The sequence below is a fragment of the Podarcis erhardii genome (assembly GCF_964252035.2).
Source record: "Podarcis erhardii genome assembly, chromosome: 8".
Classification (NCBI taxonomy): Eukaryota; Metazoa; Chordata; class Lepidosauria; order Squamata; family Lacertidae; genus Podarcis; species Podarcis erhardii.
Genome location: NC_138499.1, coordinates 49,527,219 through 49,544,368, shown reverse-complemented (window position 1 = coordinate 49,544,368; position 17,150 = coordinate 49,527,219). Strand labels below are relative to the sequence as shown.

General features: G+C 39.7%; 1 protein-coding gene and 1 long non-coding RNA gene across 12 annotated transcripts in view; one reads left to right on the top strand and one right to left on the bottom strand.

The window, feature by feature from the left end:
* Positions 1-17,150, top strand: part of LOC309348554 — a 507,755-nt gene that overhangs the window by 364,384 nt on the left and 126,221 nt on the right. The gene's annotated exons all lie outside the window — the stretch shown is intronic.
* The window catches only part of PTPRM (protein tyrosine phosphatase receptor type M), a 413,445-nt gene that overhangs the window by 291,103 nt on the left and 105,192 nt on the right, over positions 1-17,150 (bottom strand). For all 10 annotated transcript variants that reach the window (XM_081873808.1, XM_081873803.1, XM_081873804.1 and 7 more), the window contains exon 2: positions 1,387-1,509. In XM_081873808.1, coding sequence (XP_081729934.1) covers positions 1,387-1,509 — 123 coding nt within the window. The remainder of the gene's footprint in view (positions 1-1,386; positions 1,510-17,150) is intronic.

Here is a 17,150-nt window from a genome sequence, read left to right as displayed (position 1 = left end):
TTTTGTCACTACTATCCACTCATCATTTACTTCCTGTGAATTCTGATGCCAACTGAGTAGAACACAAGGCTGAAGTTTCTGCCTAAGAAATAATAAAGTTATAGATGGCTCTTTTTGGGGAAGGGAGGATAAAATTTTAAATGTGTCCAAAACAAAAACCCTGAACAAGTTTGTCTCTGATTTGGAAAATTTTAACCACTCAGAAGGAAATTTCATTCATTTCTGTTGAAAAGAAAAAAGCTAGCATTTTTTAGTTTTCATTTTTCTGAATCAAAATTTAGACCCCAAGCTGAACCAGATAGCCTTTGAACTGCTTCAGTTCAAATAATTATTTTTTTCAAAGGATCTCAAACTTTATAGTTGATCCACACACCTAATTTGAACTGTGGTAATTCTTTATATATTCTTGTGAGCAGCAAGGAATAAGGTGATAGTTCTGAAAAACTGAAAGATATAATGTGCTCTTCTTTCAACCACTTCTAAATGCTATTTGATTTTCTTATTCATTGTCTTGTTTTATGAAGTATTTGTCAGATATGTGCAATTAAGACCACCTACTCACTCCAACAAACCTTATGTGATTTTGAAAGAGAATTGTGTCTGCATTCTTATCTATTCCACTCTGCTTTGCTTACACATAAATAAGTATCTAGACATCAACCTGTTGTAATTATATCTTTTCAACTTTTACAAATCTTAAAGAGTTAAGGGAAAGAAAGCATTTCTATTTTGGACTGAAGAGAAAGCTATTTGTTTTTCAGTGTGCCTGAAACATCCCATTAGTAGCAAAATGGATATCCTTTTGTAACCCCAACAAGAGATTTCAAGGGCTGACAAGCTAAGGTTTGGTTGCAACATCAAAACCAGAAGGTGACACTAGTAAGTAGGTGCCATAAAATATCAGACAATATTTAGAATTCACAACCACATTAAGACATGAAGATATGAAGACAGGGAAGTAGCTGGGGTAGCCAACCCTGCCCTATATCATGGTTAACCCATCGGCCAGAGCAACCAGTATGCTGACAGAAGTGGCCATCACACCTAGCAGCTTTATCTGCCAATGTGAATGTAAAGTGCTCTGCCTGATCTTTAGAAAGTTATCTTTAAAGGGGGTAGAATTCAATGTAGCACTAAGTGAACCTTCCATCAGCTCAATACTTTAGGCTTACACAATGGAATGTTCTTCCTTGTACACCATCTAAGGTTTCAAGGGTTCTCCTAACCTTCTGGATTTGGGGAGGGTACAACAGACACAGGCAGGGAGAGGAGCACAAGCAGAAATTATTTTGCTGACAGGATGTGGTAACGAAATATCACCACCAGTGCTTTATCTCCCTATAAAACATACAATATATAAAAGAAATAATTTTAACTGAAAACTACCTGTTGGCAACCATGGATCTGATGAGGGCTTTACCAATGTGTTCACTTGATCCCAGTTAAGGTCGTCATCATCAGACTGACTATATCCACATGATGCAAAAGGTTCATCGAATGAACAGCCGCCTGTTAAAAAGAAAAGAAATAAAATAACTTGAATGCATTCTCTGACTCCTGCATTTTCATTTTAATTCCCTGCATGCAAATCTGTTACTACCTTGAACATCACAATAGAACAAGTTCCCCCCAATGAACCCAGCATAAACTTGTTTCCAAAGTATCATTAATTTTAATTACAAATAAGTCAGTGGTTGCTAGCATGAGATATGAACGATATCAGCATATCATATGCCTTTGCTTTTATAAGGCTTATTATCTTGGAATAGTTAAAACTCATTTCTACCATATGGACAGGCCCACTCGAGTAACCAGAGTAGGAATTTACGGGTGTTAAATCCCTGCAATCCCCAGAATGCAGATAGTCACTGTATGAGCCACACATCCACAGTGAGGGAATGGGGGGCAGGAGGGAACTTGAGATCTGGCAGAAAAGGATTAATTTCCTATTATGATGGAGATGTGCTTGACACATATGTGTCAATGTCTGCCGTCTATGCACTGCAATCATGTTGTTTTGTCAGAAGGACCTATAATCAACATCAGAAACTGAAGAAGTGTGCATGCACACGAAAGCTCATACCAAGAACTGACTTAGTTGGTCTTTAAGGTGCTACTGGAAGGAATTTGTTTTGTTTTTATCAGAAACTAAGTTCACACTCAGTGTTGAGTTTATTTGCTGCTTTTAGTATGGTACCAATGCACTATAATACTCCACCTATAGCCATGAGTTGAAATACAGTACACATGCTAGTTCAAATACTCAAGCAAGTTCAACAATTGGTTTGTGTAACCCTGAGGCGAAATTAGTTTACACATTTTCTACAATGAATCACACTTTCTTTTTCTACTTAAATGTAGATGGAACATCCAATGACTTGCTAGCAAGTCACCCTACCCATATGCAACTCCCAATAACTGGTTTTGTCTTCAGTTTCTATCTTGTTATTTTATAAATTTAATCTAGAACTTCGGTTCAAAAATTATTTGGTTCACAATAACTGGTTCACAATACCAGCAAGTGTTAATTAATAAATTACAAGAATAACATTTTCACAAATTATAGTGTTGATGTGGTCAGAAAAGGTTTCCCAACCATGCTAGTGTTTGGTTTAACTGGTATACTGCACTCTTCAGGAAGGCTATCCCCACTTGTCAGGCTTCAAAAAAACAAACACCTTTCCCAAGCCTAAGTCCTGGTGGAGGTGGATAGTGTGTGCATACATGTCAAGGGGTGTGTGTGGTGGATGCATGTTTGTGATGTATGTGCTGCGAACAACAGTTTCCCCAGTTTGCAAGTATGCCAACTGGCCCAAAAAGATTGGTGGTTTCACTGCTATATACTGCTTTATGCTAAAAATAATGAAATGGGAATAAAATACTACAGTGGTGCCTCGCAAGACGAAATTAATCCGTTCCGTGAGGCTCTTCGTATAGCGTTTTTTTCGTCTTGCAAAGCAAGCCCATTGACAGCTTAGCGGATTAGCGCTATTAGCGGTTTTTAGCGGATCAGCTGATAAGCGGCTTAGCAGCTTAGGAAAAGGGGGGGGAAAGGGGGGAAACCCGCAGGAACTCGCAAGACATTTCGTCTTGCGAAGCAAGCCCATAGGGAAATTCGTTTTGCAAAGCGCCTCCAAAACGGAAAACCCTTTCGTCTAGCGGGTTTTCCATCTTGCGAGGCGTTCGTCTTGCGGGGCACCACTGTACTAGGAGCTATGGCTAAGAAAAGGAACAGGAATGGCTAGTTGAACTATCCTCACACATTAATACTCTTAATGTGAGATATGAGAAACGACTTATCTGGGAAGCAAACATTAATCATTAATTTTTTCAACATTCATCCAAACACTTTCTTCTTCACTTAAATACCACCATCTGTTTTCCTTTATAATAAACCTCACAAACATATTGCATATGCCCTGGTGGAAGACAGATAGGTCATTTTCACACAGTTATAAATTGTGTTGTAAGGAAGAGTCTTGTTCATTTTCTCTGAATGTTTCAAGGGAAATTAGCAGTTCTGGACACTGCATCTTTCATGAACACTCTTGACTGTACCCACCTCAATTAAAAATAACACTGTAATAGTAAGCTCATTAAAGAACTCATGGTTCTTACTCAATATTTCACCTCGACAACAAAATATAATTTGTCTCAGATAGGAAGAATGAGATAAATTTTGAAATCAGGGAAATCTCAACAGCTTATAGTTCGCTATTATTTTGTGTCTAGGAATTTTAGAATATGAAAGAAAAGCTAGTTCCATAAAACTAAAATTATGTATTTTTTAATGGATGGATCAGTGAAATTATATCCCTTGTGCTAAACCACAGAAAATATATCAAGAATGATCTCTGGAAAAATCCTATGGTTGCCATATCTAGGAAATATAGGCACCACTTATTTCATTGACTATTTATCTGTAACAACCTGGTGCTAACTATGCAGGCTGTGATGTGCACACACTGTGTGTAGAAGGGCAAGAGCACAGTTCTGTTGTGTCCTGTGGAAGCCTCCAAACAAGGGGGTTATAGCTACAAGAGGAAACATTATACCCCAACATAATACAACAATATGTTGTTGTTGTTGTTGTTGTTTAGTCGTTTAGTCGTGTCCGACTCTTTCTGACCCTATGGACCAGAGCACGCCAGCCACTCCTGTCTTCCACTGCCTCCCGCAGTTTGGTCAAATTCATGCAGGTAGCTTCAAGAACATTGTCCAACCATCTTGTCCTCTGCCGTCTCCTTCTCTTTGTGCCCTCCAAAGACCCAACATCAGGGTCTTTTCCAGGGAGTCTTCTCTTCTCATGAGGTGGCCAAAGTATTGGAGTCTCAGCTTCAGGATCTGTCCTTCCAGTGAGCACTCAGGGCTGATTTCCTTAAGAATGGATACGCTTGATCTTCTTGCAGTCCATGGGACTCTCAAGAGTCTCCTCCAGCACCATAATTTAAAAGCTAATTCAGATAGGGTAACAGTAAATCAAGCAAAGGATAGTGCATTGGAGAACAGCAGCAACCAGTCTATTCACGCTTCCTTTTGTTCTCCCACTTCCTTATGCCACTCCCATATGCTACATTTAATTAAGGGTTGTGATAAAACTGAACACTGGTAAACAAGGAAATCAACTGAAATCAGGTGTAAAATTGCTCGGGTTGAAAGAGAGAGCAGGTGTGTCATGCCATTTTTAAAGATGGCAACACCTTTTTAAAAAGATGTTATGCCTTTAATCACCCTCCTGTATTCAGTGAGATACTCAGGTATTGCTGTATCACAGATATTTCTCCCCACATGTTCAGGGGCATTTTAGACTGGTTCTTCCATTGTTGAGCTTTCATCAATCGTACTGCAGTCAGTAAGAAGTCTATTAGTTCTCTGTGGTGCAAGGTGGAGCCCAAGCCTATATCTAAAGATAGTAGGACTAAGGAAGGATTTTGAGAAATAGGTTGGATTGTAAATGTGGATATAATGGAAAATACTCTATTCCAACTGTTTCTCACATGGGGGCATTCAAGTTGCTATATTTTAATAAATGTAACCACCATTCCATTTCTCATCTCATGAGTTTTATTTGTGGGTACAACCGAACAGGTGCTTCTTACACCAGAGAGCCAGTGTGGTGTAGTGGTTAAGAGCGGTAGTCTCGTAATCTGGGGAACCAGGTTCGCGTCTCCGCTCCTCCACATGCAGCTGCTAGGTGACCTTGGGCTAGTCACACTTCTTTGAAGTCTCTCAGCCCCACTCACCTCACAGAGTGCTTGTTGTGGGGAAGGAAGGGAAAGGAGAATGTTAGCCGCTTTGAGACTCCTTAAAGGGAGTGAAAGGCGGGATATCAAATCCAAACTCTTCTTCTTCTTCTTCTTCTTCTTCTTCTTCTTCTTCTTACACGACCATCACCCCTGATCCTCACCAGGTGCTGAAAATATGGGAAGGAGCAATACTACTGACCACACCTATGTTATTCAGGTATGTAAGCAGTATAGCAGCACATTGAAGTATGCCAGCGCAATATCTGAAGCGCATGTCTGATATAATGGATTCATGCTCCTTATTGATTGAATGATGGCTCAAGTGGTTTGAAAGAGCTGGGATTTAAGAAAGTTTCTTATAACTGTATTAAGTTTACAGTGAGGCATAAAAATCCTTAACTTTTCGCAATTATGATTGGAGGAAGAGGCGCAGCATTCAAACTAGTACCAGTGAAGGATTTTAAGTGTCACATCCATGTCAAACAAACTAATCTCCAAACAACATACCATTATATATAAAACACAGAAAACAAAAACAAAATAAAGGCATAATTGAGCATAATAAAATCAGAACATAACAGAGCGCATCAAGAATACATGCAGACAAAGAACATACTCATATTGAATGGTTTCAGTTTGTAAAAGAAAGGAACTGTGATCAAAGCCTCACACTTCTGCCAGATTTGACACCCAAAGTAGAAATAGAGAGGAAACTGCATTACTATAAAGGAAATGAATATCAAAGCAGTCTATGTGGAGCCAATTTTTTTTCCGTCCAAAAGAATGAAAGCTATGTAAAATATTAATAAGCTCAGGTACATGCTTCAATTAAGAAGTTGAGCTACACCTCTAAAACACCAGCTGGAAAACTTTAAAGTAAACTCTATCATTTGCAAGATTCGGATCTAATACATAGATGACAGAATGATCTAACATATGCTTTGGAATTGCCCCAAATTACCAAAAATCTGGACTGCTGCCAAAACAGTACACATTATTACATCAAAGCCAAGGCATTGGAGTAGTCTCTCCCCCCCCCCCACACCAACAGACAACACCACACTAAACATACATAATAAAACACAAACAAACAATTCTTTATACTTATACTAAAGCTATTACTGTATCAGGTGTTGTAACACAGACCCATCTGAGACCCTTATGTGAGGTTTATTTAGATAAATAAAACGAATACCATTCCATTGACATAGGGTGGATGAGCATGTGAGCCAAGGCACACACAACTCTTTTCTCATGCTAAACTATTATAGCCAAACTTAGCCAAACTGAGCAATGTGCATGTGAATTATTATACATTCATACTGCCTGATTGCCTTAATCTTTCCCCTAGCTTTATTGAAAAAGCATGATTTCACATCCTTGAACAGGACTTAGATGAGATACATACATTTGCAATAAGCAATGTATTATTCCCAATCCCTATGTTTGCTAGGGAATATAAAGCTATTAAAATAGTTTCCATCTGAGCATTGTAGGTTAAAATATCCATGTTTAACTATTCATTACAAAACTGAGTAAAATTACCAGTTAATGCAAGCAGCTCCCAAAAGATGATATAAAGAAAATTTTAAAAGAGTCATCTATTAAAAGAGTTCATTATCTCATATTCCCTAGCTATTCTATAAATTGGGATTTACTATCATTATCTGTCTTAGATATTTAAAGTGAAAATTTAAATTTTACTTATTTTGCAGGTCCAAAAACCTAAGTCTACAAAATTCTCATAAGAATGATTTTGCCTCATTCATATATCCCCCCCCCCTGAATTCTAACACTTAAAAGCAGCAAGTACTTAAAACTTTTCAAGCTATCAATATGAAGCTATATTTCATATTCAGTATAAAATCCATAGAGAATCACACAATGATAGATATGTAGAGTTGGAAGGGACCATGAGGTTCATCTAGGCCAACTCCCTGCAATACAGTGGTACCTCTGGTTACGAACTTAATTCGTGCCGGAGGTCCATTCTTAAGCTGAAACAGTTCTTATCCTGAGGCATACTTTCGCGAATGGGGCCTCCCGCTGCGTGCACACCTCTGGCGCGCAATTTCCATTCGCATCCTGGGGCAAAGTTTGCAACCAGGAACAGCTACTTCCGGGTTAGCGGAGCTTGTAACCTGAAGCAATCATAGCCAGAGATACCACTGTATAGGAATCTCAACTATCCATAATAGATACTCATCCAACCTCTCCTTTAAAACCTCCAAGGAAGAAGAGTCCACCACCTCCCAAGGAAGTTCATTCCATTGTCGAAAAGTTCTTAACATCAGGAAGTTTTTCCTGATATTTAGTCAGAATCTCCTTTCTTGTAACTTGAAGGCATTGGTTAAGGTTCCACCCTCCATAGCACGAGGGTAGTTTAAAGCTTGCCCCATCTTCCATGTGACAGACCTTTAGAGATTTAAAATGGCTACCATATCTCTACCCTACTACCTCAATTGTTCCTCATAAGGCTTGACTTCTAGACCCTCAATACCTTCTTCCAAGTCATTTACACAGGCCCGACAGAACCCTGTGGCATCTCACTTGTCCCTTTTCCCCAGTATGTTAAGGAACTATTAGTGAGCTCTCTTTGGATTCTGTTGGTCAACCAGCTACAAATCCACCTGAGTCTAGCTCTCCTTTTACCAGCTTGTCAGCAAGAATATCATGGAAGACTTTGTCTTTTTGAGTATTTCTGACCATGGCTCTCACCCAGTAGTTCCTTCAGCTTTTTGAAATCAGCATTCAAGTCCAGAGTGTGTGTCCGATTGCATGCTTTCCCTTGTCTGTGTATAATGAAACCCAAGAGGACATGATCGTTTCCTCTCAATATTCCCAGTATTTCCACTTTGTCAATCAGTTCCTCCCTGTTGGTGAGGACCCCCTTGTTTCTTCATCCATCTTCTGGAAGATGAAAATGTCAGTGAAAAAAATTGATGAATTTGTTGGCCCTTACATTCATGGCAGAGTTTTAGTTCCAACAGATATCAAGGTAGTTGAAGTCTCCTGTGATTACTAGATCTTTGCTTTTGGAATGTTTGGTAATTTGTTCTAAGAAGACACCATCCAAGTCTTGAGTCCGGCCTGGAGTACTATAGCAGACCACCCACAGTAAGGTCACTGTTGTTTCCCTTGCCTACAATTTTTACCCATATACACTCCAACTATCTTTCATTTTCCAATTCATGATTCTCTTCACAAGTGTGCACATCCTTTACAGATAATGGTACTCCTCCTCCCTTCCTATGTGGTCTATTCCTTTTGAACAGGTTACACCCTCAATTGCTACATTCCAGTCATGAGTCTCATCCCACCACATTTCAGTAATGCCTATTAGGTCATATTTGCCATCCTGTATTAAGAGCTCATATTCTTCTTGCTTGTTCCTCATACTCTGTATATAGTATAGAGACAACTGAAACCACAGGTCATTCCCTCCAGCTGCTTCCTTTTGGTAGTTTTCCCACCCTTTAGCAGGTTTCTGGAGCACCACCTCAGTTTCCTGTGCATCAATGAAGCTAGTATCCAGAATACCAGGTGCTCCCTGTCATCTGTAATATTGTCTCTTTCCACCTCAATATATAGTTTAAAGCTCTCCTGATCAGATTCATGTGACTCTTAACAAACACATTCTTGCCATCTCTTGCCAAAAGCCCTTCCTCAAGGAAGCGGAGACTAGTCCAAGAAGCCAAATATTTCCTGACAACATCACCTGTACAGCAAGTGATTTATTTCCTCTCTCCCCTCCCCTTTCTTACTGGGAAACAACCTTCAACATGGAGTAATTAAAAACCACCTGTGCCCCAAGGCCGTTCAGCTTCCTGCACAGTCTCATAGTCCCTTGCTATATGTTGAAAGCTGTGTTTAGCAGTATCATTTCTATCTATAAGGAAGGGATTGTGGTCAGCGAGCTTTATAAGACTTTACAAATTCTTTGTCACATCTTGAATCGTTGCACCTGGAAGTCAGCACACTTCCCAGGACATCTTGTTACTTTCACACATTGCTGTCTCTGTCCCTACCATCACCACACATCTCTCCTCCCTCTGGAGCGTCAGGAATCATTCTGTACACCATTCCTTCCAGAGTCACCTTGTTGTATTGTGAAATCTGCAACTGCTGTCCTTGCTCTTCTGGCCCAGAATTGGTGCCCAATATGAGGGCATGGAATCCAGTAACACAGCATGGTTCCTGACATGGTTCCTGTGCATCACATTCCTCCAGCAGTTCGCCTCCTGCAATGGGCAATCCTCCTCTCTAGGAGCACACTACCTTCATCCCTGTTCCAGGACAGTCCACTTTGCTCTGTTGAAAAAAATCCTCATCTTGCCCAGTAGTTCAAAGTGTGGATTTCTTGCCCAGTAGTTCAAAGTGTGGATTGGTGGAACTCAAGTTGATGTACTTTCTCTGCCAGAAAGGCAACCAACTTGCACTTGCTGCAGTTTTGCATGTTCTCAGGCAGTAAGACAAACATGGCACAGGTACTGCAAATCACTGCAACAGCTCCCTTGCCACCCCCTACACACACCATGAGACAGCACTCTGGGACGCTGCCTTAAAATGCCCTCGCTAACACCCCTGTTTACAAGTCCTGGTTGTGAGCTCCCAGAGGCTGCAATCAGAAGGCAGAAAGAATTGAGCATTCCTCACTCCACATCCCATATAAACAAAACAATGCAAGGTATTGCATTCTGTAATCTATACCTTTCCATAAGGAATCCAGCTGTATTTCTCTTCATCTGCACTTCAGCTTTTAAAAGAGGTATCGTCTCCCTTTATACTCCTCAAGCAAAAAACTATTAAGTGTACTTGAAGCTCAGTCGAGCTCCCTGGTGCAGCTCATTTTTAATGAGCATCTTGTCTTCATGTTCCCCAGAAGACAAGATCCGCAAAGCAATCTCAGACAATTTGAAAATGAGGTCTGCTGCTTACCCAAACCGTTGTCTTTTTGAGCCTGAAAACTTCCTGTTAAAGCCATATGGGAATGGTGGACGATTTTAGTCAAACCTGATTTCACTCTTTTTTTTTTTATCACAAGCTCCTGCTTAGAAGCCCCACTGTGGCTTGGAAGTGCATGCAGTCTGCTTTATGCTTTGAACTTTAGAAAGGATTTAAACAGTCAATCTCAATATCATTATAATTCCAAGTGCATTACCTGCATATTGGTTGTGAGAAAATAAAAATAAAAAGTTTGAAGCTGATTTCATGGGTAATCCTTTCAATTTACTTGATGAGTTTTGCAGCTGCAAGTGCATGCTCTTAAATAATAGCATTTAAAGCAGCAGTAGAAATCCTGTGTATTTAAAACACTTTCCTTGTATTAAGTAAAGAACAAAAGCAGTATTAAGTTTTCTTGGCCTGAAAGGATTGCAGTTAGACAAAAAGAAACATTTCTGCAATAATTACCAACCATTTCTTAACAATATACACCAGCACCAGTACTTTTAGTAATGCACCTTTAACCAGTGGTTACTTTGGCCTCCAGGATCAAGTTCTGTGTTGTACTATCATAGGCTTTAAAAGGTTGTCAAAGTGATTCAGTTATAATTCACACAGATTAACCAAACACAGGATTGCAGGCATAGGGAGCAATTCACCAAGCTAATACAGAAAACACACTACAATGGTGATGGTTGAATCTACTGTACAGGGATACAGTAAGTATTCCTAATTTGCAGAATGTTATCTTAATCCTTGTGTATTTTTACTGGTAGCTACTATGTCTATTTTGTGAAGTGTTATCGCACTCCAGTGCCTTGGGTAATAAGACACATATTACATATATTTTCTGTCATGATCTCTCCTAACCTCTGCCAAAAAACCCCCCCTCAATTTGAGGCAGAAATTCATATACTGAATGTAATAAAATCAATGGTGTGTTGACTACATATATTTACTCCTATACTTTCTTTACCCATTTTTGCTGAAAGCAGTTTTAAGCGTTTGTTTTCTCTAATTTTTTTTGCTTGAAAAGTTTCTGTTTCTAAGCATAAAAGTCAACTTCCTTCCACCGCTCAAGGCTACCATAGTTTGATTCCAATCTGCTCATGTATGACCCAGTGCTAACAATAGAATTCATTATTCAACTTAGATCCTTTTAGTAACAGCTGTTGGTAGAGTATTTTGTCTGTAGCAGAAAAACCTTCAGAAATCTGTGCTTCTGCTGCACACCAGACTGATCAACATAACTGAAATCACCCAAAACTCCCAGTAGCCACTTTATCACATGATTCTTTGCATCCAAAAGTGTCATCTCATCTAGTTGGTAGCCATGTCAAACTCAAATGTCCAAATCTCTGTTTTAAAATGTACAGTTGTACCTCTACTTATGTATCCCTCTGGATACAGAATCTTCGGGTTACGGCCACAGCAAACGGAAGGGTATACTTACAGGTTTCATTGCTTGCGCATGGGCAGAAGCACGCCTCTATTTACGTTACTTTCAGGGTGCGAACGGACTCCCGGAACGAATTAAGTTCATATCCGGAGGGGCTACTGTAGTTTGTTTTCTGTAGTTCATTTCTAAGCATTATCTCTTGATAATCAAAAACAATTTTACTTTGTGATTCACATCTTTTTTTTCCTTCCTGAGAAAAACTAAAGAGCTGATTTATGTAAAGGTGAATTATTTCAGCACCCTTAACATATGGAGCTTTAAGAAATGAAATGCTGAAGACAAAATATGTGTGTAAGCATTTAATATGCACGTTTTAAAATATCATCAATAGGGCAACAAGCAGGATCAAGACTGCTGAGCATGGCAAGGGTGCTAACCCTTTCTTTCTGTGCTGCGTTCCTGCAAAAACTACATTCCAAAAGCTAGTCACTCTAGCAGGGAATCTCCCCACACACAACGGTCTGATCCATGTTTTAAAACATGCACATTAAATGTTTGTACACATCTGACATAGTGTATATCAAGTACCCCTGCCCATGAGGCAGACTGAAGCAGCCACTTCTGGTGGCAGAATTCCATAGGGTGGGGCCCCTGTGAGCACCCTTCCCTGCTGCCACCACTGCCCCCCTACCTCAAAGCCTTGCTTACCAGAGTTGAATGGCGGTGGCTTCTGGCAATATCTCATGAGATCTTGCAAAACTCTCGCAAGATATCACTGGAATCCTCTGTTGCACAACCCCAGCAAGCAAGGCTTCGCCGTAGGGAGCGGGAACAGCACCTTCTTGTTTAGCCTCAGGCAACAAAATGTGATGGCCTACCCCTGATTCCAGTTAACAGAACAAAGTCCACTCGGACAGTTAACAGAGTTAACAGAGCTGTGTCCACTTGGACAAGACCAGCAGCGAACTTCTTTGCCACTTTATAGATAACAAGATAGATGAAAATGAGCCTTAAAGCAATTCCCATTAGCTCTTTGTTTGACACCACCTGCCTAAAGTCTGGGCTCAAAATTCCAAAATGGAAAGTAAGAGTCATGTGACTGAAGCATTTTTTAAAACAAATATTAAAGCTGCTTTTCTTTACGTTAAAGGGGAGAGGGCTAAACATAAAAAAAAGTTTTTCCTAGTCCAAGGCAAAACTTTTTTTGTATACATAAAGTTTCATTAAACTGAGCAAACACTCCCTCTCCACCAAAAAAAAAAAAAAAGAAAGAAAAAAAAGACATCCTCAACTTTTACATACTCTGTTCTGACCAAAAAAAAAATGATTATTAGGCAGAAATAAGGAAGCAGATTAACAAAACATGGTGTGCTTTGTACTAGTCTTTATTGCTATTCTGATAAAAGTTCTTAAATACAATTTAATTCACTCTAGAGTGTAGTTAAATAGTCTTGACTGATGGTACCTTCTCTTAGTCTTTTTCATTTGTTAAACTATGACAGATGACTTATGTACATTACAGAATTTCAATGAAGCTCCCCCCTTACTTTAATTAAAAGTATCCCATCCACAGTTGTTCATAATCTATCTCTCCCAGAACAATGTGACAGTCAGCAATGATGATAAATAAGGGGAAGGCCAAAACATTACAGAGTCAGTCCCTTGATGATGTGAGGAGCAACTGGCATGTGAATATAGAGCAACTATCTCAGCAAATTTGCAGCAGTGCTGGCTCGAAACACTTCAGCATGCAGTTGGTCTATAGATTTCATCATCACTGATTCTGCTGAATTAAAAAGAAGTCTCCCTATAAACATGTGTCATTATCATCCCCTGTCATAGCAATCTTGAATGCTGCCCAGTTTGAAAGAGAAATGGAGTTGTCTAAAAGAAAGTAGTGGCTCCTACATACTCAGGAATGTCCTGCGTATGAAAAAGTATGTAGGAGAACTATGAGCTTCCAGATCCTATGGAATGTTGTTCACAGCTGAGCCTACAGATATAAGAAACAAGAGTAGCTCACACACTACAGAATAAATCCTGGATTTATCTATTGTTTTCTATGTTTTCTATGGGCATCTCTGTCTTTTGTTTCATGACTGATGGTACCTCTGTTAACCAATGACAGGAAAGAGAGAATCCTGGATTTCTTTATTCTCTATTTTTTTTCTCTTCAGCTTCAGAGGATGAGGAGAAATGAACTAAAGAACCAGAAGTCAGGCAGACTGTGTGAGTCTGTCAATTAAGTCTGTGGTTGACACGGTGAAAACCCAGGAAAAACCTGAAGTCTTGACAGCCAAATGCTTAAGGCCAGCAAGCTCAGCCACAAGCAATGGCTCCACCCTCCGTGCATGCCAGCATCTGCATGCACTACACTGACTGAATGCATTTGAAGGAGACCTCTAAAAATATCCAGGTGAATATGCTTCAAAACCTATGTGTGATGAGGAATTTTGATAAGGGAGGGTTCCGCACATTAATTTGGATGTTTCACTCCAGAATTTGAACTCAATGGATTCCTCAGGCATCCCTACTAGCAAGATAAATGGGACCCTTTTACAGACCAGTATCACAGAATGCAGAAGACTGACAGTGGGTGTAAATCAAATAAAACAAGAAGCATTCACCCTTGAACCTTTCTGAGTGTCAACTACTTTTAGCTATTGCCCTTCTTCACTGCCCAAATTTCACCACCCACAGCTCTTCTAGGGCAAAATAGGTCCATGCATGGAAGCACCCTCGGCGGATGAGTCTGGACATAGCATCTGTTTTTCATTATGGCACAAGGCCAGGGGGCCCTTGTATGCAAGCAAGCAGATTAGCGAGCCGCAGGCTATAAACCAAAGGAGGAACATTCAGTAATGAACTGAGTGGTGGAATGAGGAAAGTGATCTTTGAAATTACTCTTTCCCTTTCCTTCTTGCTATTGGTATGAAGAATTGAGACTTTTTAAAGGTCATTCTTAATTGCATTTCTAAAATGAATTTTAGATGTAGTTGCTGGTATTAAACATGGAATGAGTATATGACCAATTAATTTTCTTTTCTTTACTGGAGAGAATATGGGTTATCTGCTGCACTTTTATTTTGTGAAGTGTATAGAGAGGTCTAGAACTTGAATATGTATTTTTTCTTGAAGGGCTATCATGGAGACTTGTCCATATGTACAGGCCACTGCGACTGTACAAACCACATTATTTATTTTTATTTAAAGGCATTTTGAAGCTGCTTTAATAATAATAATAATAATAATAATAATAATAATAATAATAATAATAATAAATGTGTCTCTTTTTCAGTCCACATGAACCCTGCACTGGAATTCTCAAGATAGCCAATGCAATGCCATGAGTGACATTTGGCATTCTAAGTGTTGATCAGGCAGTTCAAAAAGGCACAGTCAAACATTTTTTAAAAAACGTTTTCAAAAAGCAAGGTATAAAACCTCACAAACATCTACTGAAATGCAATGATTAACATAGCACAAAAGTAGATTTTTAAAAACCAAAATATGTAGCATTTTTGTGCTTCAGTTCAGGATTTCTGAATTGTTTTTTTAAAAATGTAACATGTATGCCCTGCTATTTATAACATTTTCTTTCAAATATATATATAGCCCAATACTTTGTTACAAAGTATCATATGCTTAAGTAGGCCTAATAGGCCTAATTGTAAAACATTTTGCTTCTGCTCACAAAGTAGACTCTTCTGGGCACAATTTGTAAAGTAACAGCATCTGATATGCACAGTTGGCTCAGAATCGGTCCCTTTAACAGCACCATTCAAAATAAATTCCTCTTGTTTCACATACTTCCCTTCCAAAAGGAGCATTTACATTCAGAAAATGAGAGCACACTGTGTACCATTATAAATACCTGTGAATTAAAATTATGTGCCTCAAAATTATGTCTGTCAGATTCTACAGCATCAAAACGGGCAAGTTATTCCAAGATGACATAGTAATTATACTGTGTGGAACTACCATTACTATAGCTGAAGTTGAAAAGCACTATTCCAAACTGCTTATGGCATGCTCCAATATTTCAATGCAGGATTCCAGGGACATAACAAGGCATATAGCTGTGATATACTTGGGACTGCGTTAGCTTACTCATTCTCACCCAGCTTCCCACTAAATCACTAAAAATAAATCAATTAGTAATTCAACAAGTAAATTGTAGAGGTGCAACCCTAAATAAAGTATGAGAAGATAATGTTAGGAAGTAACACAGAGTGCACTGAATGATTCTATGCCACTGAAGTCCCTACAATGGCCGCTTACCGTCTTGCTGGTGAGCAGCGCTTGCAGCCCAACGTGGCGCCTCCTCATGCCTGAAAACGCAGAGCCATTTTAGAATGTTTTCCTGTCCCCTCCGGCCGCCGCAGAGGCTCACAGGTTCCCGCCAAACCTGTCCTTCAAATGAGCCAATCCACGGTGGCCCTGGAGAGGGGGCAGGGGACAGCCATCAACTTAGCGCAGCCAAGCACTCAACACAGCATCCAGTCGGCCGGGAGCGTCACCCCCCCTCCCCTCCCTTCATCAATAGTTGATTACTGTTCTAACCATTTCTTTTCAGCTAGCTGGGCTTTGCTGTGGTCTTTTGACAGTTGCCATATTCAGGGCCGGGAAGGCATTTTCCCTGCTCTACAGGTTTCATCTTCCCCATAGCACTAGTCACAACTTTGTCCTATAGTCTTTCATCCAATTGGGATGTGTTGAAGTGGTGACCCACCCACCCCATTCCCTGCGGCGGCATTAATAGGGTACCCCATAAAAGGGGTCTGGAGGGAAGTCTCTATACAAAGAACCAACTGTGTATGGCTTGTGGGCCATAGAGCTTCCCTCAGCGTTTGGGGGTCATCCACATAAATAAACCTGCGATGTGCAATGTATCCACACCTGGATAGACACTGTCATGCCTCAGTTCCCCCAGCAGGAGAACTGAGGCCCAATGCTTTTGCCAAATGAACACCCAACGCTTTTGCCAAAGCTTCCTACATCTGAAATCAATAAAGCTGTGGCCATTTAAATCCCAGACAGTTGTTGTATCCATTCATTTTATCACTCAGCAGTTAGGCTGCTGGTTCCTGCCCAGTCAGTACACAGCACTGTCAGTAACAAGCATTAAAATGCTCACTGCCTGCTTTTTCATAGCATCCATCCCCCTAAAATTATTTCCATTAATTTTAATAACAATTCAAGTGAGGTTGCAAACTACAGTCCTAAAATTGAAGGTATGCTGTCCGTAGATTACTTAAAAGCCTTAGCTTGCTTCATTTTTTATTATTAAAAAAAAAAGAAAGCTACAGAAAAAAGAGAAGCTACTTCCTTTCATTGTTATTGTACTTCAGCATCATAAACATTTCCCTTGGGCCATTTTTATAACATCAAAATTTCAGCATTCATACACTACGATATCAAGAACACTTGCTACAGTTGCTCTGAGAAAATTCACGGTAAATTAAGCAATCACCAGCTTCTCCGGTAACCTTTTTGCCCCATGATTACAAAAGTTATGTATTACACCCAATAAACCCCTTCAGTTTATCAAACCTCAGCTT